This window comes from Eleutherodactylus coqui, chromosome 11 (assembly GCF_035609145.1).
Source record: "Eleutherodactylus coqui strain aEleCoq1 chromosome 11, aEleCoq1.hap1, whole genome shotgun sequence".
Classification (NCBI taxonomy): Eukaryota; Metazoa; Chordata; class Amphibia; order Anura; family Eleutherodactylidae; genus Eleutherodactylus; species Eleutherodactylus coqui.
Window position 1 is genome coordinate 14,875,221 of NC_089847.1, and position 25,066 is coordinate 14,900,286.

The 25,066-nt window shown below is 47.4% G+C and overlaps 2 protein-coding genes across 5 annotated transcripts in view; one reads left to right on the plus strand and one right to left on the minus strand.

Moving 5' to 3' along the window:
* TDRD12 (tudor domain containing 12) overlaps positions 1-13,756 on the plus strand; it is a 73,487-nt gene extending 59,731 nt beyond the window's left edge. The window contains exons 22-34 of the mRNA XM_066582310.1: positions 451-590; positions 1,615-1,835; positions 2,031-2,130; positions 2,318-2,502; positions 3,497-3,698; positions 3,871-3,963; positions 4,154-4,314; positions 5,012-5,100; positions 5,181-5,298; positions 10,702-10,815; positions 10,899-11,052; positions 11,129-11,195; positions 13,416-13,756. Of these exons, the coding sequence (XP_066438407.1) occupies positions 451-590; positions 1,615-1,835; positions 2,031-2,130; positions 2,318-2,502; positions 3,497-3,698; positions 3,871-3,963; positions 4,154-4,314; positions 5,012-5,100; positions 5,181-5,298; positions 10,702-10,815; positions 10,899-11,052; positions 11,129-11,195; positions 13,416-13,498 (1,727 nt within the window). The 3' untranslated portion in view covers positions 13,499-13,756. The remainder of the gene's footprint in view (positions 1-450; positions 591-1,614; positions 1,836-2,030; positions 2,131-2,317; positions 2,503-3,496; positions 3,699-3,870; positions 3,964-4,153; positions 4,315-5,011; positions 5,101-5,180; positions 5,299-10,701; positions 10,816-10,898; positions 11,053-11,128; positions 11,196-13,415) is intronic.
* A 4,937-nt stretch (positions 13,757-18,693) lies between these two features.
* The window catches only part of SLC7A9 (solute carrier family 7 member 9), a 49,714-nt gene continuing 43,341 nt past the window's right edge, over positions 18,694-25,066 (minus strand). For all 4 annotated transcript variants that reach the window (XM_066584192.1, XM_066584191.1, XM_066584190.1 and 1 more), the window contains 3 exons: positions 23,212-23,361; positions 19,769-19,943; positions 18,694-18,907 (listed from right to left, as the gene is read on the minus strand). In XM_066584192.1, the coding sequence (XP_066440289.1) occupies positions 18,843-18,907; positions 19,769-19,943; positions 23,212-23,361 (390 nt within the window). In that variant the 3' untranslated portion in view covers positions 18,694-18,842. The remainder of the gene's footprint in view (positions 18,908-19,768; positions 19,944-23,211; positions 23,362-25,066) is intronic.

Below are 25,066 nucleotides of genomic sequence, written 5' to 3' on the forward strand. Positions count from 1 at the left end.
CCCCTCCCACCCTCCTTCTCCTCCCCCCTCCCACCCTCCTTTTCCTCCCCCCCACCCTCCTTTTCCTCCCCCCCCTCCTTCTCCTCCCCCCCCACCCTCCTTCTCCTCCCCCTCCCCCACCCTCCTTCTCCTCCCCCTCCTTCTCCTCCAATAAGACATTGCATTCCGTAAATTCTGGCAGAATACTGGATTGCTGTCTGGAAATTGAACAGCTCCCATTATAGTCAATGGGGATCCGCTCAGCGCCGTTCACTTCCATCGGAAGACACAACCGTTCAGTCAGGGGTTAACATTTTCCTAATCTCCGAACAGAGCACAAAAACGCAACTCCCAAATCCCCCAAGTTAGAAAATACTTGTGTGTTATGTGTGAGTTCTATTCAAGTAGTTGGATAATGCGCAGGAGTTGATGATGACAGCCGGACCCCTCTTGGTTTTGTTTCTCTTGCAGTGGTGACAGATGACTACGCTCCCCTCCTGGAGATCACAGACGCCACGTGCGTCATCCACTATAGCTTTCCTGAGAACGTCGGTGTATTAAGTCATCGCCTCTTCTCTTTGCTGGATTATATCCAGAGCCGAATTGATAAGGTAACAGGAACGAATATGTTCATCTCCTCGTTCTCCATCTCCTTTCTGTACTACTCTGTGCATCTGTCTCTCGCTTCTCTTCACTCCTCATTCAACAATCTTTACAAAAAGCATATATAGAGATGAGCAAGTATACTCGCTAAAGGCAATTGCTCGAGCGAGCATTGCCTTTAGCGAGTACCTGCCCGCTCGAGACCGAAGGTTCAGGTGCCTGCGGGGGAGAGCGGAACGGATGGGATATCTCTCTCTCCCTCTCTCCCCCCCGCTCCCTCCTGCTGACTGCCACTACTCACCGCTCCCCCGCGCCGGCACCCGAACCTTCGGTCTCGAGCAGGCAGGTATTTGCTAAAGGCAATGCTCGCTCGAGCAATTGCCTTTAGCGAGTATACTCGTTCATCTCTAATCATATACATTGTAGTGGGATTTCGTGAGAGGACAAAAAAAGGGGGTGGGGGGTGGATTGAGTTGGTTAAGTTGTTAACAAATTGAAAACTTTAATAAAGAGCATTTAATTAAAAAAACAAAGGACTCCCGGATTAATTACAATAATGGGAAACTGTCATATCGGAGTTTCACTATAAATAGGGATTCTGGCTTTGAAAACCGATGGCCATTGATGTTTGATCTCTGGTGGTCCAATCCCTTGCACCTCCTTTTATCAGCACTCCAGCAATCATCATATCCACTCTGTTGTTTACATAGGCTTGTCCAGATCTCAGTTGAATGGGACTGGGCTGCAGTATCCTGCACAGCCGCATATATATATGCCTGGGCAAACAATGAAGGGGATTTGGCACTCCAGGTCCTGCTTATGGGCGGTAGTCTAAAACCCCAACAGTCTGACGTACACACCGCGTCGTTAGGGAGCGTGCTCACTGTCCTTGCTGGTAGGGCACAGTGTATGAACATAGCCCTGGGGTATTTGCATGTCACTTATTTTATTAGGGGTTACTTGGCCTAGAAATGTTTGCTTAAAGCTTTGAATAATCTCTTTCTCTTGATCCACACAACTTTCCAATTCTAGATATCGATGGAGGAAGACGACCGTTTGAGGGCCAAATCTATTTTAATATTGACAGAGGAACATGACAGCTACGGCATCCATTTATTGAGAAGCTTACGGCAAGCCCAAGCCGATGTCCCACCCGAACTCGTCGCTCTTGCTCAGGGATTGTTGGAAGCCTGGAAAAACAAGAAGCGGGATCAGAAGCTCTGCCTCCATCTTAAAACTTTTGGCTATTGCAAGTAAGTGGGTGCGACATCCTTGTCGGGTGTGTGTCTATGGCGTGTCTATGGCGTGTCTATGGTAGCGAGACGCTCCAGCCATTCCGAGTGGTAATTCTATAAGTACGTTCATACGAATACAACCAGACTATGTAATAAGAATAGAAATATCCCTGATCTGATCCTTGTATCTCTTTTTATCATTTCTTTACCCAGCGAGGAGGAGGATTCTTGTCCTCATCGGCATCATATTAACCCTTCATTGGACCTTCATGATGGAGTGGCTGCCATTCCAGAGAGTGATCAGTATATAACGGTAAGCCGCATCTGATGATGACTATCACTACTATTTCCTACTTTACTTACCCCAGCCGATGGGATCCCCTTGCATCCGTTCCTGTGATTGGCTTAGAAAAGTGAATCCAAAAGCGCCACAAAAACTGCACCTATGATTCTACCCTTACAGGGCCGTAACTTTTACTCTCATGTCTGTTTTTGTACAGGTCCTCCCTCTGTGTATTGTGGATGCAGCTCGATTCCTTGGCCGTGTTGTAATCAAAAATGATCCATATGATAAACTTGCAGCAGAGCTCAATGAATTTTATGAATCACCGATGAATAAAGTCCCGGCACGGAATGTGCAGTGCCAACACTTGTATGCCCTAAGTGATGGCTCACATTATCACAGGTACTTCACATCAATCCAGCTGTCTTAAGGGGGTTACCTTCAAATTGGCTTTTATTATCTATCCTCGGGTTAGGTGATAGAAGTCTGATCGGTTGGGGTCTCACAGCTGAGAACCCCAGGGATCCTGAGAATGGGGTTATCGTTTCGTCCTCACTGTGGGTTCACTGCAACCCCTGCAGTGATAAGGAGTTGGATGGAGTGGTCACCGCACCCTGTGTGGCGACTTTCATTTCAGTGTGGCTGATGGAAATAGCGGAGTACAAGTGCTCTGCTATCTGCAGCAGTGCCATTGAAGATGAATGGAGTGGGACTGCGCATGTGCGACCGCCGCTCCATTTAATCTCCATGTGTCTATAGGTGGGGACAGCGAGCCCACAGTGAGGAGAAGGAGGAGACTCAGGATTCCTGGGGGTCCCACTGGTGAGACCTTCATCAATCAGACTTTTATCACCAATGCTATGGATAGATGATAAGTCAGTTTTTGACAACACCTATAGAGGAGTGTTGTGGGACTTGTATATTGATGGCCTATCCTCAGGAGAGGTCAGCAAAATCAGATTAGCAGGGATCCATCATCTAAGACCACTACCGGTCAGTTGTTTAAAGAGCCTGTGGTGCACAGACAAGTGCTGCGGTGTCTTCAGTGTATACCATGTGTAGTGGCTGAGCCAAGTAGAGCAGCTCAATCCCATTCTCTTTAATGGCACTGAGCTCCTCATTGGCCGCATGATGAATGAATGTGGCATCACTGGCCAGAGAAGAGGCTGCGTCGCTCACCCAATGCCGAGGTGGTCTTTTGGGGAGCTACTGGCAAATACCTCTTTCTGCAGGGGTAATTAGGCATTACATGGTGGTCATTATGCCAGCAATCTAGATCCACCAGAAGAGGTGCCCTTTACAGCAGCTCTCTAAGTGAGGGGTCTCTTCCGCTGTTACATTTGTATACCCTAATACTACAAATAAAAGTTTATTAAACATGGTTGACTTTTCACAGAGTCCAAGTCTTATCTACAGAAATCATGGGCAGCGTCTCGTATGCACATGTGCAGTACATCGATGATGGGAAGGCAGATAAGATCCCTGTTCATAGACTTTTCCTGCTCCAACCTGCTTTTCAGTCGGTCCCCCAACAATTGAGAGAATTCATAGTGTGTAGAGTGAAACCTATCGACAACGAGGACAAGTGGGATCCAAAAGTGAGTCACGAAAGGTGTCGTCAACAAGCACAGTGAATATAAACCCTTACTGTATATTATTTGTAAACAGTTGAGCCAAATGCATGGAAAACTGGCCTGTAAGGTGGGAGCGCTCTCATGTAGAGTCTATAGATGTCTACGGTCTTCCTTTTATTATTGCTTTATGCTTTAGGTGGCAAGAGTTATTACCAGAAGTATCCAAGGAAAGCCGCACAGAGCTAAGGTTGTTCTGAAGCTTGGGAAAACCTACTGGCTGGATCCTATGGTAAGGAAATCAATCTGGGGGATGTCTGTTCTTCCTCCTGGAGATGAGGGAAACTAAGGGCTACTAGAAGTAGCAGCCAGTAGATTTGTAGCTCTGATGCAGTAATGAAGATGCTGCACATTTGTTCTGTATGTTACTAGTAAACCTCTCTGTTTACCACCGTAATGTAACCTTTGACCTCTGATTTTAGGTGCAGATGACCCCATTGTCCGAGTTATCATCCTATGCATATGAGCTAAATGTACGGCAAGAAATCCTATCCACAGGACTAGGGACAGACAACCCCCAGCACATACTCAAACTGACAGCTTTGCTGGAGCCCAGTGGATCCTCACAAGTGTCTGGAAGAAGGTTTGTATCTCAGGGAAACTGTGCAAATCAAGTGCATCCCCTGCCTACAACCAACATTTATGATGTGGTATGTAAATCATGGGCAGCAGAATGAGGACTTTGCATTACATATTCATATCCAACGGGATTTATTTACATAGGATATGCCGATGTTGAAGCACATCTTTAAGCCCAGTTACACAGGACGAATGTCTGGCAAACGATGCCCGACACTTGTCCCTGTGTTTCCTCGCTCCCATGCTTTTGCACGGGAGCTAGCAGAGCTGTCTCACTCACAGAGCGGCCAGCAGGGGGGCAGGGCAGTCCAGGAGATTTCTCTCCTTTCGCTCCCCCGCAGCTCTCCATTGAGATAACACAGCGGCTGTTCACTATTGAACGGCCGCTGTTTAAACTGCACGATGAGCAATGAGCTTCATCGCTGATCTTTTATGCCGCATAAAAGATGAGAGATGAAGATCATCACTCATTGTGCAGTTTAAACAGACGCCGTTCAGTAGTGAACAGCCGCTGTGTTATGTGAATGGAGGGGGGCGGGGGAGCGAGAGGAGAGAAATCTCCTGCACTGCCCCACCCCCCCCCTGCTGGCCGCTGCGTGAACCAGCCTGCTCTGCTAGCTCCCGTTTGCCTGACATTCATCCTGTGTAAATGGGCCTTTACTCCCAGCATCATCTTCTGTCTAAACTTGTTCATTTGACAGGGAAGAAAATGAGAATGTAGTAATATCCGAAAAGTCCACAGAAGACAACAATATGTCTGCTCCTCAGTGTCTGGAGAAGGAGGATTCTGGTATGCTCTATATCCTTCTACATATCATATTATATATACAATAGCCTTCATCTGTTTTATTTTTGGATTTTGTTTTTTAGACTACAAGAACAATGTTGTCGGTGACAGCTTATCGACGCGCCCTGATGGAGAAGGGGAACAACTTAAGGAGATTGCTGCCCGTGGTGACTCTGAACCTCTGAGGATTCTCCCCTCAAGGTTTGCTATCGCGTGTACAACAAAAAGTTACACAAGGGATCAGTCACACTGTGTTGACTATGTTAAACATATCCCTTAAGCATACACTACTGGTCAAAAGTTTTAGAACGTCTCAATTTTTCCGGTTCTTTTTGACAGTAACGCAATCCAACAAATAACGTGAAATGGTTCAATAGTAAGGAAAAACATAAAAATGTTATGAAATTTTAACCTGAAACGCAACAATAGTCTGAATTTAAAGTAAATAAAAAAATCTTGTTATTTGTATAGCGCCAACTTATTCCGCAGCGCTTTCAAGTTATTTATTTATTACCCCCCCCCCCCCCCCCACCAAGCTGGGTACTCATTTTACTGACCTCGGAAGGATGGAAGCCTGAGTCGACCTTGAGCCAGCTACCTGAACCAAGCGGGGATTAAACCTGCAACTTTCAGGTCGTAAGCGAGAGCTCTTATGTCCGTATGCACAACGGTGCCCAAAATGAAAGGAGCAGCCGGCGGCTTTCAGAACAGATATTTTGCTTGAAGGCGCTATAGGCCCCATTGCTCACTTGTAGAGCCCTTGAGCAGCTAAAATGACAGAGAACCCCCACAAATGACCCCATTTTTAAAACTAGACCCCTTAACAAATTCATCTAGGGGTGTACTGTGTATTTTGATCCCACCGTTTTTGAATGAATTTAAGCAAAGCAGGAGGAAAAAAAAATTGCGATTTTCGTTTTTTTGGCAATTGTGTCATTTAAAAAAACGTTTGTTTTTGTACAGCGTACATAGGAATGAAGACTTGTACCACAAAATGGATACCCCATATTGTCCTGTGTTCTGAAACATGCCCATTGTGGCCCTAATCTTATGTCTGTTTGCATAACGGGGCCCCAACTGAAAGAAGCAACATCATTTAACTTTTACGTGATCGCAGCCCTCTGTCACTGCTCCAGGCTCTCAATGAAACTTTAGTAGGAAGGAGCAAGGAGATTTTAAAATTTCCCGGGCCCTCCCTAGCTTCTGCGCTTGCGTCTGCCATTTTGGCGACGGGTGCATGCGCCGAAGATGGGGAAAGGTCCGTGGATAAAGATCCTGTCGGGGGACATTGCCGAAAGCCTTAGGTAAGTGATTTCACCTCCCCTCACGGATCGGATCCATGACGAGAGGTGAAACGTTAGCTTTTTTTACTTTTACGTGATTGCTGTTATCCATTGGATAACAGCGATCATGTAGCCAAGAACCGCGTACAGCAGCCCCGGCCTTAAGATCTCCAGGCTCTCGGCTACATTCGGTAGCCAAGAGCAGGGAGATTTTATATTATCCCGGCAATCTGTGGCTTTTGCACATGCGTCTACCATTTTGGTGACTGGTGCATGCGCAGAAGCCAGGGTAAGGTCCGCAGATAAATCCGGGGGCCTTAGGAACATAATTTCATCTCCCCTCATGGTGGATATGATCTATGAGGGAAGATGAAACAAGCTTTTTTCTTTTTACACTTTTTAAAAAACTTTTACATTATCACTGGATACAGTGGCTCCCGGTGTTGGCTACCTGCTCTCAGCTACTCATACTAGCAGGGAGTTTTGAAATTTCCCGAGCCTCCCGGCCCTCTGCGCTTGTGCGTGAAGTAATGCCGCCTGGCGCGCAGACACCGGTGTCCGGTCCGGGTAGGATGAGAACGCCGCCAGACAGCGTGGAGGATGGTGGTGAGTATCCTCAGCTGCCCTTACGGATCTGATCTGTAAAGGGAGCTGAAGATTTAACTTTTTTTTCCCTTTACATAAACTTTAATGCGATTGCCGGTATCCAGTGGATACCGGCAATCGCGTGACTGGGTAAAGGGTCCCACGGCCCAGGATGGCAGCTCTAGGATGTTGGCTACCTCTGTTAACTGACAGCACGGAGCTGTCGTGTCCACAGCCTGCAAGGCTTTACTCCCCAGAGGATCCATGTTTTTATGTCCTCCGGGATTAAAGCCCACTTAGGCAGGACGTAGAAACACTATGGTCTGGTCACTAAGGGGTTAAACATGGCAGTTCACCAGGGCAAACCCTGCACTCCCTGACCATTACTACTACTGTAGTCTCTATCCTTATCTTTACTGTTTTCTTTCACACTTACCTCCAACGCCCACCTCTGGTGCATTCTATCCATATCAGCCTCTCTCTCCTTTCGTCACCCATGCACAGCTCACAAGCGCTAAGACACCTCAATGCCCCTAAAGCCACAGAGAAACATAACAATCGCCCTCATAAATCTTCTACCCACCTGCTCACCGTCGCGATCCTGCTGTCACTAGCAGCAGAGGATATTTCTCCCAATCCTGGCCCACCATCTACTATTGCCTCCAACCTGCCCCACTGAGATAACCTTCTAGCCCAACCACTAGTCCATGCATATCCTCCCCGGTTTCCTTTCAATGTGCGCTCTGGAATTGCCAGTCAGCATGCAACAAACTCTCCACCATCCATGACTTTTTCACTGCTAAATCCGTAAACCTGCTAGCTCTCACTTAAAAGGGGATACAGCAGTCTGACACGACCTCCCCTGCTGCGTTGTCTTACAATGGCCTGCAGTTCTCCCATACCCCAAGGCCGGAAAACAGGCGTGGTGGAGGAGTAGGTGCTCTTCTCTCCCCACAATGCACCTTCCAGGTCATCCCCCTGGTACTCTCACTTTCCCATCGTTTGAGGTATATGCCCTACGACTTTTCCGTCCGCTGTTCATGCAAGTAGTAGTTGTTTACTGGTCCCAAGGTTCTCCTCGCCTGTTTCTGGATCACTTTGCCTCCTGGCTCCTCTACTTCCTCTCCTGCTAAATCCCAGCCCTCATCCTTGGAGACTTTAATATCCCTACCAATGACCCCATCTCCCAATCTGCCTCTCAGCTTCTATCGCTTACATCCTCCCTTGGTCTCTTACAGCCTCTCCCACTTACAAGGATGGCAATACTCTGGATCTGGTCTTCCTCTCTTTCTCTGTCAAGCTTCCTAGTATCTCCCCAGTCCCTCCTACCTATTGTACATGCAGTAACCTTCAGGCTGTTCACACCGAAAACTTTGCTGAGTCCATACAGTCTTCTCTGTCCCCTATCTCTCTCCTTTCCTGCCCCAACCTGGCTGTCGCACATTACAACACCATTCTCAAACATGCCCTTGATGAAGCGGCACTCCCCATGACCCAAGCCATCCGATGCAGACTGCGGCAACCATGGCTCACGCCTCAAATGTGCTTTATCCGGCGGTGTTCTGGGTGTGCTGAATGGCGGTGAAGAAAGTCTCAAAAGTCCACAGACTTTCTCCACTTCAAATTCATGCTCAAGACCTACAACCTCGCCTTCCACTATGCAAAACAAGTCTACTTCACCTCTCTCATCTCCTCACTATTTCACAACCCTAAACAACTCTTTGCTCCTTTTCACTCCCTTCTCAGCCCAAAATTGCAGCCCTCAGTGACGACTTCAAGTGCCGAAGAGCTGGCTGCCTACTTCAAAAAGAAAATCGACGACATCCGGCAGGAAATTACCTCCCAATCCCAGACTAGTCCTAATCCGAGTATCGTCAGTACTGCATCTAGCTCCTGCTCACTGTCTGTAATCAGACCAACGACAGAGGAAGAAGTCTCCAGATTGCTTTCCTCTGCTTGCTCCACCACCTGCTCTAGCGACCCTCCCCCCCCTACCATCCTGGTCCCTCTCCCCGGTGGTCATCTCCCACCTCACCACTATATTCAATCTTTCTCTGACCTCTGGCATCTTTCCCTCCTCATTTAAACATTCCATCATATCCCCGCTGCTAAAGAAACCGAATCTTAACCCGACAGATGCTGACAACTACCGACCCATCTCAAACCTCCCCTTCATCTCCAAACTATTAGAACGCCAGGTTTACTTCCACCTTATAAGTGGTGACCACAAACCCCCCCTCAGTATGCTTCGCTCCATCAGCCTAAAGGACACTGCTCTCTCCTGGATCTCCTTCTACCTATATGACCGCTCATTCAGTGTCTTCTTTTCTGGCTTTATGTCCTCTCCTCTTCCCCTTGCTGTTGGGGTCCCCCAGGGCTCGGTCCTCGCCCCCCCCCCTTCTCAATCTACACAGCCCCTGTTGGACAAATCCTAGGGAGTTTGGGCCTCCAATACCACCTCTACGCTGCCGACACCCAGCTATATACCTTTTCCCATGACATCTCTGCACCTTTCCTCCAAAACATCACCAACTGTCTGTCAACTGTCTCTAACACCATGTCCTCTCTCTACCTAAAACTGAACCTCTCAAAAACTGACCTTCTCCTGGTGCTTCCACCCTCCACTAACCCACCTCATCCTGATATCTCCATCTCAGTGTGTGGCGGCACCATAACTTCCAGCACGCCCGCTGCCTTGGGGTCATATTCGACTCTGATCTCTCCTTTACCCCCTACATCCAATCTCTGGCCCGAACATGTCACCTGCACCTCAAGAACATCGCAAGAATCCATCCTTTTATCACCGTGGATGCGCTAAAAATGCTCACTGCTGCCCTCATCCACTCTCGGCTCGATTATTGCAACTCGCTGCTGATCGGCATTCCCAAGCGCCAGACTCTCCCCACTCCAGTCCATCCTGAATGCGGCAGCCAGTCTCATCTTCCTGTCCAGCCGCTACTCGGACGCCTCTGCCCTGTGCCGGTCACTGCATTGGATGCTCATTAAATACAGAATTCAATTTAAACTCACCACTTTCATCTACAAAGCTCACCACAGCACCACACCGCCCTACATTGCCTCCCTCATCTCAATTCACCACCCAGCCCGTGCCCTCCACTCTGCTAACTAAATCAGACTAAGTGCCCCTTTTAATTCGAACTTCTCATTCCCACCCCCAAAACATCTCCAGAGCAGCACCAGTCCTCTGGAACACACTACCCAAAACTATCCGGGCAATCACTGACACACTAAACTTCAGGTGTGCTTTAAAAATGCACCCCCTTAGGGAGGCATACCACATCCCCTAAACCAAACCCTCTTTATTCCACTTGATACTATTGTCTATGTGTACAGCATCCCTCACTCTCCGACTCGCCATACATGGGCCCATCCCCAGCCCTTTACCTTCTGTATCACCCCACTATCTGTAGTATGTAAGCCCGCTGGAGCAGGACCCGCACCCCTACGGTTTCCATCAATTGATTACTTCATGTAACGGGGGTTTCGTTTTTATTCCCCGTCTTGTAAGCGCTGCAGAATATGTTGGCGCTATATAAATAAAGATTATTATTATTAGTTGCATCACTTGGCTTTTATTCCTCTGTTTCCTGTAAAGAAACTTTTTGTCATTCCGTATAGAAGATATGTAGCTAATGTAAAGGGTCTGATTCTCTCCTGCCCGTTGTATGTGCTTATGGAATGACACAATAAAAGAAGCAAAACACTTTTTTTTTAGCTTGTATCCAGAAGTGAAATGGTTCGAGAAGGCCGATACTGTGACCCTCACCGTAAAGCTGCAACACGTGACCGATCCCAAGTGCGTATTCTACAGCGACAGACTTGTGTTTAGGTGCGTAATCTTATAATGGGAAGTGGAATACAATCAGTCCATGATCGCTCCTTATTGTACGGATGTTGGTCTGTTTCTTGCAGCTGCTATGCTGGAGGAAAGTTTTACGGTGCAGATATGGAGCTCTACAAGGATATTGTGAGAGACAAGTCTACTTGCACACTGAAGAATGGTGAAGCTGTCATTACCATCCAGAAGAGCAAAGCAGAAATGTGGAATAGGTTATTAAAGTACAAGGTGGGTTTCCAAGATGCATTATTGTGGGCAGGTTGTAAGAGCCCCGACACTCATTATGTGTCCTACTTCTTCATAGCATCCAAACGTGAGCTTTGATTTTAATCACTTGGAAGAATCTGAGGACTTTGAGGGATTCAAGGCAGGTAAGTCCCAGAATATCATCTATGGTCCTGTGATTTCATGCATCCAATGTAGAGGATAGAGGACACATTTACGGCATTAAAGGGATTTTCTGCCATTACAAAATGATATCCTACTATAGGGAACAGTAGAAAAAGTTAAAATGGCTTTTACTCGCCCTCTTACGCTGGCTCCAGTCCAGCTCTCCTGACTCGGACCCTTACCTGCAGATTTCATGACCGCCGCAGCCAGTTGCTGGTCCCAGAATTGACGTCCCATTCAAGCACTCATCACCGCAAGGCCAGCAATTGGCTGCAGCTGTCATTGGAAGAGATGATGTCATGTTCATCACTCACATCTGCAGAGCGGAGGGCTTTGGGTCGGTGGCACTGGACCAAAGGCAATGTAAGAGGGTGAGTTAAAACTTTTTTAATGCATTCCCAACCCTATGGCATGTCTTTTCTTTCACTGTCGGAAAAACCCTTTACGGTTTGTTCACACGTAGTAGAATTGGTGCTGATTTTCCGCAGCTGAAAATCTGCATTACATTTTACATCAAATTCTGGTGCGGATATGCAGCTGAATTCAATCCTTCAATTGAAAGGGTGAAATCTGCAGCGGATTGCAAGAAACACGTCAAAATCCACACGGGCGGGGAGGATTCTGCATCCGGAATCCGGCACCCGAATCCAGTCCTGGCAGCAGCGACATCTGCGTGTACCTGCTTTCTTTTCCTAGAATCTGTACTGCGGATGGTTCGCATGGCTCGCCGTTGGACATGTGCAGGGCAGCTTTTTTTTTTTTAAACTCCTGCTTTTCCTCATGTGCCAATTGCGGAAGCCCCGCGGAACAGACAGCTTCCATTGACTGCAGTGGAAGCCGACTGAATGGAATCTGCACAAAAATTGAGCATGCTGCGATTTTTCCTCTGCGAGGGAATTCATAATTGGTTTCTGCTCTTGTGTAGGAAGAATCACTTTTCCATAGCATTGCTATGGACAGTATTTGCTGTGGAATCCGGAGGAGGATTCTGCAATGCAAATCCGCCCGGGTGCAGGCAGCCTCTAGCACTACTCAAATACTTCCAATATATCCAAAATGGAAAAAGTAGCAATGATGTATTCCATCAGCTTGGACTCAATGCAGCAATACTCCTCTATGTCTTGGCAGTTTGGCTGACGTCTACACTGGCCAACATTAGATTTTAAGCCAATCCTATATTTGCCCCAGAGATGAGTGATGCCTAATTAGCCTATAATCCTCTTGTTCCACCTGCTCCATTGCAGTAACATGAATGTAATAACTATCAAATGTCTATGGCAAGCATATGGCCAATCACTGGCCTCAGCCATCGTGTGCATTTATGGCATTTGACAATTGAGGCCAGTGATTGGCTCCAGCAGTCAGATGAACCATGAATGGCGCGTAAAGGGGAGTCATTTTAATTTTTTTTTCTTTCTTATATACATTTTCTGTTGTTTGACAAATGTAAAACAAAAATCTAGGAGCAACCCCTTAAAGGTGCTTATAGTCTAGTCTTGTAGGGGTTAACAGAATCTGATGAAAGTGATGGTTATGGTTCGTTACAGGTTGTAGTAGTCATTGGCTATACAACCCGTCAGATCACTAATAATTACTCATGAAGTTATGTCCAGTTACCAAAAGTTTTCCAGCACTTCGACATGCAGTAGAATCATAGAATGGTAGAGTTGGAAGGGACCTCCAGGGTCATCGGGTCCAACCCCCTGCTCAGTGCAGGATTCACTAAATCATCTCAGATAGATATTTGTCCCGCCTCTGTTTGAACACTTTCATTAAAGGAGAACTCACCACCTCCCGTGGCAACCTGTTCCACTCATTGATCCCCCTCACTGTCTAATATCTAATCTGTGTTTCCTCCCTTTCAGTTTCATCCCATTGCTTCTAGTCTTTCCTTGTGCAGATGAGAATAGGGCTGATCCCTGTGCATTGTGACAGACCTTCAGATATTTGCAGACAGCTATTAAGCCTCCTCTCAGCCTTCTTTTCTGCAAGCTAAACATTCCCAGATCCTTTAACCGTTCCTCATAAGACATGATTTGCAGACCGCTCACCATTTTGGTAACTCTTCTCTGAACTAGCTCCAGTTTGTCTATGTCTTTTTTAAAGTGGGGTGCCCAGTATGGCCCATAGGTAGTGGTAGTGGTAGGGGAGGGTTACCTCCATACACTCATCTGTACACCCATCTTCTGCTTATTCTCCAGGATTCAAATCTACCATGAAGTTTTACAATGTGGTCAGTGAAGACCTGGTGTCCTCAGAATACAGCGAATCTGACAGCGATTAGTCTACTGCGTGACGGGGACGCGGTAAAACCATCTACAGATGTGGCCATAAGTTAAACAACTTGTCATGATGTCAATTAACAGAGTTTCGTGCCATCCAGTATGAAAAAAAATTCTGTTAACCTTCTAGTAAGGAGCTGAACATGGAGTAATAAACACCATCATACACAACTCCAGTAATGGGGGGATAAATCAACATTTCCCCGACAGATGATGTTGGGCAAAGAAGGATTGGGGAGATTGAGTTTCAACACCTAATATTTGACCCCCCCTAGTAGATCCCTGACTTTGTGCAAGAGTACCTAGAAGAATTGATGCTGTTTAGAAGGTAAAGGCCGGTCAGACCAAATATTCATGGGATTTAGATTTCTCTTTTTTTTTCATTCACTTTGCATTTTGTTAATTGACAAAAGTAAACCCTTAACCCTTTCCAATCCACTCTCTGACCTCTGAAGACATTATGATTTAAGGCTGTACAGCTATGATGTTGGAAGACGTCCGTCGAGGTTCTCTTACTGTATATTGTCAGCCTCTCTGCTGTCAGAGCCTATCCAACGTGTCACCTCATGCAGTACTGGCTTTAGTCAGCAGATGGCGCCGTTGTATAACGGCAGAAAAAGAGTAAGCCCTCTAGGAAAACCAGGATACAAATTGGATTGGAAAGGGTTAACACTTCTATATTTGAAAGCATTCTTACTCTACAGCATGTTTTTCACACCTGCCTAAAACTTTTGCACAGTATTTTATATGAGGGAGGAGGTGGAAACAGCTGTCGTGCAATCCATCCTTCTTCAACAGTGCTTAAAGGTGTATGTGGGCCTTAAAGGGGTTGTACAGGATTAACGTATATCACTTATCCACAGGATAAGTGATAAAAGTCTGACCGCTGAGACCCTCATGATCCCTAGCATGTTGGACCCATGTCCCCTTCTTCAACCGCAGTGATGTCAGGTTGAATGGAACAGCAGTCGCACATTTGAAGCGTCACTCTATTCATTTCAATGGTGTTGACGGAAATAGCCAAGTCCCAGAATCGGCTATCTCTGGCAGTTCCATTGAAAAGGATTGGAGTGGCAGCGCGCATGTGTGACTGCTACTCCATTCAGTTTCCTCACTGCGGGTGGTTTTGGCGAGCCCACAGACTGGAGGAGGGGTGACACTGGGCCTCCCGTTGTGGGGGTCTAAGCGGTGGGATCCCAACCAATCAGACTTTTATCATTTATTTGGTGGATACGTGCTAAAAGTTAATCCTGGTACAACCCCATTAAGGTCAGTACCTACATGGAATGATTACTTGCTATTTATTTTTCCGTAGGCAATTACTCCTTCGTAGCTCGGCTCTATTAGGACAGATTTATAATTTAGCTGGGACACACACCCCATCTGCTGCCTCTGCAGCCTGAACCAGCGATGACAGGGGGTGTGTCCCAGACTATCTCACATTAGGCAGTTTAGCTAAACTATAGTCCCAGATCGAAGTGCTTTCCTAATAGAATTGAGCTTAGGAGCTGAATTAGATCTGAGGAAAAATACAATACAGGTAATCACTGCCCGGAGGTGCTGACTGCCTTAAGCACTGGAACCTGCAACGTGTGCAGAGCAAGATGGATTCAATCACGTACAAGGAAAGGGTCTCTACTAAGAACTACAGATTAGAGGTGAGCGAGCACCAAAATGTTCGGGTTATCGTTATTTGACCCGAGCTTTTTGTAATATTCAAGAGCTCTGTTCGAGTAGTGAACCCCATTAAACTCACCCTCCCCTCCTCCTCCTTCACCCCCTCATCCCCCTCCTCCTCCTTCACCCCCTCATCCCCCTCCTCCTCCTTCACCCCCTCATCCCCCTCCTCCTCCTTCACCTCCTCCACCCCCCTCCTCCTCCTTCTCCACCCCCCCTCCTCCACCCCCTCCTCCTCCTTCTCCACCCCCCCTCCTCCTCCTTCTCCACCACCCCCCCCTCCTCCTCCTTCTCCTCCTCCTTCTCCACCCCCCCTCCTCCTCCTTCTCCTCCTCCTTCTCCACCCCCCCTCCTCCTCCTTCTCCTCCTCCTTCTCCACCCCCCCTCCTCCTCCTTCTCCACCCCCCCTCCTCCTCCTTCTCCACCCCCCCTCCTTCTCCTTCTCCACCCCCCCTCCTCCTCCTTCTCCACCCCCCCTCCTCCTCCTTCTCCACCCCCCCTCCTCCTCCTTCTCCACCCCCCCTCCTCCTCCTTCTCCTTCTCCACCCCCCCTCCTTCTCCTTCTCCACCCCCCTCCTCCTCCTTCTCCACCCCCCCTCCTCCTCCTTCTCCACCCCCCCTCCTTCTCCTTCTCCACCCCCCCTCCTCCTCCTTCTCCACCCCCCCTCCTCCTCCACCCCCCCCCCTCCTCCTCCAACCCCTCCCCCTCCTCCCCCTCCTCCACCCCTCCTCCTCCTCCTCCTCCTCCTCCTTTCCCTCCTTCTCCTCCTCATGCATGCTTGGCACATCACAGCAGGAAGTGGTAAAGTGGGGAGGGGCCATAACATTTTCTTGAACACGGCGTGATGCTCGCTCGAGTAACGAGCACCATCGAGTAGGCTACTGCTCGGACGAGCTAGCTTGCTCATCTCTACTAAAGATGCTTTTCATGAAGCGGTTGAATATTTTGGAGACGGCAGTCGTCAGTAAAAGTAGCATTTTGTGGTGATTTTGGAGAAACCACTTGTTATATTTGTTATGTTAAACTCTTTAAATTGCTCTTGTTTGTTTGTTTTTGCAAACAGTTGAAAGTTTGTAAATTTGGCAATGGGGGGAGGGGATCATTTTGGTTGCTACCATAAATTGCGTTTGCCTATAGTTCTGATTTAAAATGTGGTTGGCCTGTTGTCTATAAGGCTGGGCTCACACAAGACGGATTTGCCATAGAAATCCCGTGTGACAAATCCGCCCACGGCTCCTAATCCCGGGATTAGCCAACCATGTGCAACCCATCTATTGCGGCAAAGTCGGGCGGAACCAGCGATACGGCATGGAATTGACAGCCGCAGCATGTGGATTCTTCTTTTTTTTGTTGCAGCCTTACTCCTCTCTATGAAGAGAGAAAGCCACAACGGAATGCCAGTGGCCGAACCGCTCCAAAACTTATGTCAAAAAGGCGCGGGTTTTGAAGCTGTGGCTCTCCCGCGATAATCTTGCGGCTTTTCAGTGCGGCCAAGCCGCAAGATTCCCGCAGCATTTCCGTTGGGAACCCAGCCTTCGTAATCCATGCAGACAGGGAATTCCAAGGGGGTCGCTTCCTTTTTTGTGCAGCTGTCTTTAAGTGCCTTACTTCCTCATTCTACCGTAGGTCTATTCCTGTACGTATTTTATTGGCCCAAACCCCCCTTCAGGCCGGTTTCACATGGCCTAGAAAATCGTGCAAGATTTGCGCATTGCGAAGACACACAAATCTCACATAAATATGAACCTCATTCTTTTAAATGGAGTCACATACACGAGCGGTGCGGGAAAAAATCGTGGCATGCTCCAGTTTTTCACGTTTCTTGTAACGCATCGCCCATTGGCTTCAATGGGAGCTTTAATGCCTCGCATCCCAGTGCAACGTGCGTGTGAGGTTTCCCATTGAAATCAATGGAAAACACTTCTGATCCTCTATCACGAACAAGGATCAGAATTTCACAGATGCAATGCGTTGTCTGAAAAATGTCTATATCTGTCCGAGTTTCTCATCCCGATATCGCGCTCGCCCGTATGTGGGGGTAGCCTTACTTCTGACGCTAGATGAGGATTGGGTTCATCATTGATATTGAAGTCTGATATCAAATTCCTGGAAGCATCCGGTTGCAGTTATTCCCACTAAAGGTGATGCAACGAGCTACCAGAACTAGGGGGGCACTTGCTTTTCACACAGGTGATGGGGGGTGTTTGATAACGATGTTCTTTAAGTAAATGCAGCAATTAGTATAATAAAGCCTTGTATTCTCACCATCCATTCTCACCTTTTTCTTTAAGATCGGTAATAATGGGAGGCGGATCTTCTGTTTCTTGTTTTGTGTTCTGTTTATCATAGTACGCCGACAGAAGTATTGGGTCACATAGAAGGCGATGAGATTTGACCCTCACCTGACAGCACAGGATCAGTGGGGGTCCCAATACTTTTGTCAGCATAGTCTATAGACTGGTTTACACGAGCTGATGATCGCTCAAACCACAGTTTGCATGACAGCTTTGAGCAATCATTTTGCATGAAGTATTAAGTAGCTACTCGGCTACTTAAATACCAATTAGATATGCAAATGAAGCCTTCTCTGAACACAGTTAATAGCCCCAGGCTATTATCTGAGCTCAGATCCTTTGTTCTCCATGGGGGAAACAATGCTATCAGCACTCCCCGTGGAGAACTACTGATAAGAGTGAAGGACGATTTTTAGGTAAGACTGAATTTAACGATCAGCTAACAGTGCCCAAAAAACGCACGATGGGCGCACATTTAGACGCACCGATTATCGCTAAAACGATCGCCGATTAGCGGGGGTTTTTTTAGCGCTCTCCGGCTGGTGTAAATGGGCCTTAAGTGTTTAGCGATCGTTACCAGAACTGACACACAGCTTAATGTTAAGGTTTGTTGCCGCTGTAATTATACTTGATGTGAACTGTTTTTGTTTGGCTGCCTCAGCTATCTGCCACGTCCAATTCTCGTAGCTGTAGTTGCAGCTGTCAGACACGCGGTACGGGGGCAGCAGCCGGCTGATCTCACAGTTCTTGTGTTATTTGAGTGTTTGAATATTTTGCACATTTATTCATTTCATTGTTTTGTTCAAATTAAACTTTTTCTCACTGTTAGCAAGAATTGTTTTCTTCCTGCAGGAGTCATGCTGTCACTTCGGTATAGTTGGTCTGGTCCATGTACTTTATTAAAGGGGTATTCCAGGGACATACTATTGATGACTTATCTTCAGGATAGGTCATCAATTGTTGATCACCAGGGTCCACCGCATGGTCAGTCAGCTGAGCGGGCATCTGCTGTCAGTGCTGCTGCTCCGACCCCTGTGTAGTGACCGGCGCTGGTAACTGCAGGCACAACTCCCATTGATTTCAGATGGCCCCTTATAAAGAACTTGGCTAAGCTGCTTTGCGTGTGTCTGGACTCTTGTGAAAAGGTGAATGCTCAGATTCACCTGTTTTTGTCAATTTTGGTGTAAGAGGCTTTGTGTTTTCTAGCGAGTATACTGTTCCCTTAAATATATTTATTGTTCCACATCTTCCTTGCATTACCTCAATACAGAGAGGAAGAAGAGGAGACGTAAGTAACAATGTACAAAATATTCAGGCAGTCTTGTGTGACATTTACATTATATACAATGGTAGCCCTGCACAGTCTTTGACTCCTCAGCCCTTGGACTCTTCTGCCGGAACCACTTCCATGAGCAGCTGTATGTACATGGTGATTGGCTCTGGAATGAGAAAGATTTACCTTGGGTTATACACCACATAGTTCATATACCCTCTACATCTAGAGGTAAGAAGGTTTCCACACTGACATAGAAGGGGGTTCTTTACTGTAAGAGCAGTGAGACTGTGGAACTCTCTGCCTGAGGACGTGGTGATGGCGAATTCAATGTAAGAGGGCCCTGGACACCTTTCTTGGGCAATACAATATTACATGTTATATCGCAGATTACTTCAGAAGGGTTGGTGATCCAGGGATTATTCTGATTGTGGGATTGGAAAATGAGGAAATGTGGCTTCTACCTTTTATGTTTGTTTTTTTTTGCCTTCGTTTAGATCAATATTGCAGGATAATAGGCTGAACTAGATGGACATATATCTTTTCTTGTTCATATCATTGGGGGACACAGCTTTGACCGTGGCTTTAACTGCTGCCACTAGGAGGGGGACACCAAGTAGAAAAAGTGTTAACTTCCACTTGCTAGCTATATCCCTCCCGCAGGCACTAAGCTAATTAGTTTTAGCTTGGTGTCCACTATGCAGACCTATTTTCACTGGACTTCAAGCACCATTGTGGATTTACAGAAATAACAGGCTCCATTTATATTAGTATTATTCTATACCCATATTACACCCTGCAGGGGAGTGGTCCGACATCGCAGCCCTCCTCTGCATACTGTAACATGCATATACAGAAGAGAACTGATGTCCGAGCTCTCCTCTGCATGGTGTTAGGAACATATGTTGGGCTTCGTCTGACAGCGGAGCTATGCAGGGAAATCTCAGTATCTGACAAGGTCCGACACTGGATTGAAAAGGATCGCAGGATCAGCGAAGTTGGCCCAGAGGTCGTTTCCATCACTTACTCGTTATCTTTTGCGCCCATTTGACCTTGATGTGCACAAAAGGGAAGTAAACGAGGAGGCCGCTCAGGATGAAGATCACGCAGTACAGGTAGGCCCACTCAGGCTTATCAATGATGGGCGCCAGCACCAGGTACACAGAGACCAGAACCATCAAGATGGGGATGCCAATTGGGACCTGAATCGGAGAACCAGAAGAGTGTAAGATACAGGAGCGGCATGCAGGTATCACAGCCGGGTTTTGTTTACAAATTTTGTCCAAAATGTAAATCTTGCCATCTATATGATAATGTAGAGCGACTATTAAAGTTTGATTATTGCCTCTCTGCAATAATGTCTTCCTGCAGCCACCACTAGAGGGTGCTCACTACATGCTTTTATTACTGGATTTAAAGAGGTTGTCCAATTGTAAATTGTTGGCATATTCTCAGAATAGGTCATCAGTGGTAAAACCGAGGGGGTCTGTCGCCGGGAAACCATGCTGATCAGCTGTTATCTGAGCCAGTGTGCTCATTTCTGAGTTCATTTCTGCAGCTCCGTTCTCACTGCAGGGGCTAGGTTTGGTAGCGCCGGCCAAGTTTCCATTGAAGTGAAAGGGAACTTTGCATGCAATACCAAATCTGGCCACTGCAGTGGGGAATGAGCTATCTGCTTCCTGCCGGAATCAGCTCAGTGCACTGACTCAGATCGCAGCTCATCGATGTGGTTCCCTGGCAAAAGGCAATCACCGATCTAATAGTAATGATTTATCTTGAACATGGGTCATCAATAGTTTAGAACTGGGCAACCCCTTTTAATGTATAGTATATAGGGTATGCAGTGAGCTCCCTCTACTGGTGGCTGCAGGAAGTCAGAATTCAATCTTTTAAAGCTATTTTCCAGCACTAAACCTTTGCTAACCTCTTCTTATAGCTCATCAATAGTTGATCGGCGAGGGTCCACTGCTCAGGATTCCCACTGGTTCAACAGATTTCTATATTTGAGCCACTATCAGTGCAGACAGAGCTGGAACCGAATAGCTCTGGCCATAGTGCAGTGGTTTGGGTTGGTATTGCAGGTGTAGCTCCCATTAAATTCAAGGTATTACCAACCCAGCCCACTGCACTACGGACAGAGTTGTCTGCTTCCAGCTTTATCCATAATGACAGTGGGCCTGGTGAACAGCTCATCGGTGGAGACCTCAAGCTGGGGCCTCCTCCCAGGATGATATGGATGACTGAGCCTGAGAATAGCTTATCAGTAGTAAAGTCCTGGACGACCCCTCTAATCGGCACAGTCTACTACCATATTTACCATGCAACAAGCATAAACTGCATACAATGTTGAGAAGCCACAAAGAAGTTGGTTTTGTGGGACAACCTTTTATGCTGTTTGGATAGGTGGTAAGTGGCTTATCGCTAGCACCCCTACGAAAAACAAGAACAGGGGTCTGGAGTGACCTTGAATGAATAGAGCCATAATGCACAGACCACTGCTGCATTCATTTCAGTAGGTCTGTTGGACATAGCCAAGTACAAGTGCTCTATCACCAATAGTCCCACTGAAATGAATGTAACAGTGGTCATCTGTGCATAAAATGTCCATTCATTTGGGGGCCCTTCATGCCCCCCCCCCCCCCCCATCCGTTTTCCTGATCATGGAAGTTCCAATAGTCAGCGCCCCCAACTTAACGATTACTTATCCTGTGGACAGGTGATAAAGTGTCTATACAGGGGACCTAAATACTTATCACAGACCCATGGTGTTAGAACCTCCAATTTTGGCCCAACTGTGACACTGCATCACGTGGTATGGCCCCTCTCTCTGTGCTTGTCATATCATCAATGGGAGGGGGGGGGGTATTGGCTGTTTTGGCTTATCTTAAAGGGTTTTTTTGCCATCTTTTTTAGAGATGACCTATTTGCCGCCGCTCATCCGACCTGCTGTCCTGTGCAGCGGGCTGGATGTTGTCATAAGCGGACATGGGTGGGAGGGCCGTGTGCTGGCTTTACTCCCATTGAAATCAATGGGAGAGTGTAGCACGGCTCTGACACTTCCTTATACTCTCTTGGTCACATCTCTTGGATGTGACGTCTTGACCAGCAGAGAAGCAGGAAGGGCTGAAGCAACACTGTGCTCCCATTGATTTTAGTGGGAGTGAAGCCAGCACCCACACTTTCTGTGCTGACAGCTGATGACAAGGTGTGGCACGCTGTCAATGTAAAGGGTTGGACGATCAGTTGATGGATGGGAGTCCCGAGCGGCGGACCCTGTCCATCAATTAGATAGGTCATCAGTGGAAAAGAGGGCAGACAACCCCTTTAATAAGTAAGCCAGCCCCCTTCTCTGTTATGGCCTACACAGCAGGTTTTCAGAATAAATGTACTTTGAAGAGCCTCTCCTAGTGGTGCTCTGAATCACGGGGGCGTCCATCCTCTATCCACCCACCCTCCGCGGCTCGGAGCCCCATTAGGAGTGGCTCTTCAAAGTATGTTTACTCTAAAACACTGGAGCCTTTCCGAATAAAGCATACAAGCCCACAATGTACCATCCTGTGCCGGATTTGGGCAGCATGAACCTGGCTAAAGGTTCACTTTAGAATGAGCCAAACTGCAATCTTCCTTGAAGATGCAACACAGATAGCGGAGCCACACCATGTGACCTGGTGTCGGAATCAGGATGGAAGTGGGGGCTCTGCCACCGTTGCTCCATAAGTATCTAGGCTGCATGGGCAAGCCCTTTAAAGCTGTTGTCCCGTTACAAAACACATTCTTAAAAAGGGTCCAACGCTGTTAGAATAAAACCAGCAGTACTTACCCGTTCTCAGACCTGCCGATCCAGCACTGCAGCCTCCGGGTCCTCCCGGTCCTTGTTGTGAAACGGACAGCTGAAGTCAATCAAAGGCTGTGCTGCCACCACACATTTTCCTGGCACCAGCGCTCACATTCTGGGCACCAAGGGGCCAGAAGTTTGGAAGGAGATGCTTCAGCAGTCATGTGCTGTCCCCTTCACAACAAAGACGTAGAAGGACAGCGTGGCTGCATTGCCAAATATGAGGACTGATGGCTGCTTATTTCATCAGACACCCCTTTAAGTCTCCCTCGTGTCCAAAGCCGTTCTCCATGGTTATAGACTACAGACCCTGAGTGTAGTCCGAACCTGTAGTCCTACTGCCCTCAGTCAGTCCTTTACTTGCTTCCTTCCTAAATGTTGATTAGCAAATAGTAGGGAACAATTGAACGAGTATGACTGTAGGATCAGATTTACACAGACCTACTTGTAGTCTGCCAGCATAGAGACGCACTGCTCTGCATAGGACCTGTAGACTCAGAACGGGAGCTGATTTATTTGTAAAATTGCTTTTTTTTTTATTAACTATTTTAGATACATTGTAGCATTCTTCATTTTGCCCGTGACACACTGACAAATTCCCAGCCTCCCCTGCCAATGGTAGCCGCTACATTTACCGTAATCGGCCTCTTCAAGTCTTTTCTTGTGAATCTCATAACGATCAGGCCAGCAATGGTTAATCCGTAAAATGACCAGACGGCGAAGCTGAAGTAGTTAATGAGGGTGTTAATATCAGCCGGGATAATGTAGATCATTCCAATAAAACCCTGAGGGGAGAGAGAGGAGGGAGGTCAGAATTACACAGGAGGAAATGGAACAAGACCGTAGTCACCCCAGCGTAAGGCGGTGTCCACATGGGCCAGATTTGGCGCACAGAAAATCATCCGCAGCAAAATGGATAAGATTTTCAAAATCATGTCCGCACCCTGCAGAAAAAAAATCCATACCAAATTAACATAAAGATAGGTCATCAATAGTCTTTGCCTGGAAAATGGATTTCATGCTAGTGGCACATGGCTATAACTGCAAGTTGCCACTTAAATGGAACCTGCCACCATCTTTCTGCAGTCCAGACTGAGAGCAGCACAAGGTAGGGCTGGGCACACTGATTGCAGTGATATGTCTGCTCTGTATCTGTGCTGGAGCTTTGGAGAAACTTGCATTTTATAGTAGCACCCAGAACTAGTCCTGCATATTCATGAGCTGCAGGCTGGCCACACCCACCCGCCCTCCAGCCAATGATCAGCAGATTTCCCAATCTATGCACAGTAATAGGCTGACAGCAGTCAATCAGCGTCTAAAGGGCGGGGTGGGTGGAGCTAGCCTGCAGCTCATGAATATACAGGACTACTTTAAGTAGTCCTCTATGTATGTGCTTCTACTGATGCAGCGAATTTCTCAAAAGCTACAGCAGGGATACATACAGCAGACCTATCCCTGTAATCAGTGTGACCGGTGCTGCCCTCAGAGAGGGGTGCAAACAGATGGTGACTAGAGATGAGCGAGCATACTCACTAAGGCAAACTACTCGAGCGAGTAGTGCCTTAGCCGAGTATCTCCCCGCTCGTCTCAAGATTCGGCTGCCGGCGGGGGAGGGTGGGGAGGAATGCAGGGGAGATCTCTCTGTCCCTCTCTCCCCCGCGCTACCCCCTGCTCACCGCCGCAACTCACCCACGCCGGCAGCCAAATCTTTAGAGACGAGCGGGCAGGTACTCGCATAAGGCACTACTCTCTCATCTCTAATGGTGACAGTCTCTTTAAGGTGCCGCTCACATCTGACAGCGAAGGCAGATTGCATGTGTCCTATTTCTTGCCTGTAACACGGACAGGAACAGGACGGGCGATGGTTGATTTCACAAGCAGCATCAGTCCATGTTAGAAAACGTCTGCGTGTTTTATAATGAGGGCATGTGCTGCCTGTATAATTACACAGACATCACGCGGCCCCAAAATATGGTGCAACTAGCCTAAGGTCGGGGGTAAGCACATTTACGCACGCACCTGTATATGTTACTGGATTTTCTGCATAGGTCATACGTATTCGTGCGTGCTGCCTTTGCTTTCAATGGGAAATTAAGTTAAATTATTTTAACGTGTGCTACGCTCCTGCGCAATACGCACAAAAGTAGAACATGCTGCATATTTGTTTGCACGAATGAAAGGGGCGCACAAAATGCGCTCATGTGAGTGAACCCATTGCCGTCACTGGGATCTATTCACTGCGTATCGCGTGCGCAAATTTTCTGTGTGCAATGCGCTGCACCAATGTGTTTGGGTGAATAAGGTCTAAAGGAAAACTGATCCAGCGGTCTGTGTAGTACAAGACCTCAGGGGGGCGACAACAGCCAGTTACGTATGCATTTATCATGCTCCGCCCCCACAGGTCCCGCACCAAGTATAGCGCACTGCATCAGTGTCCCCATGTGGGGAGCCATCACTTTTTTTTTTCCTCTTGGGGTAAAAGATTTCCCT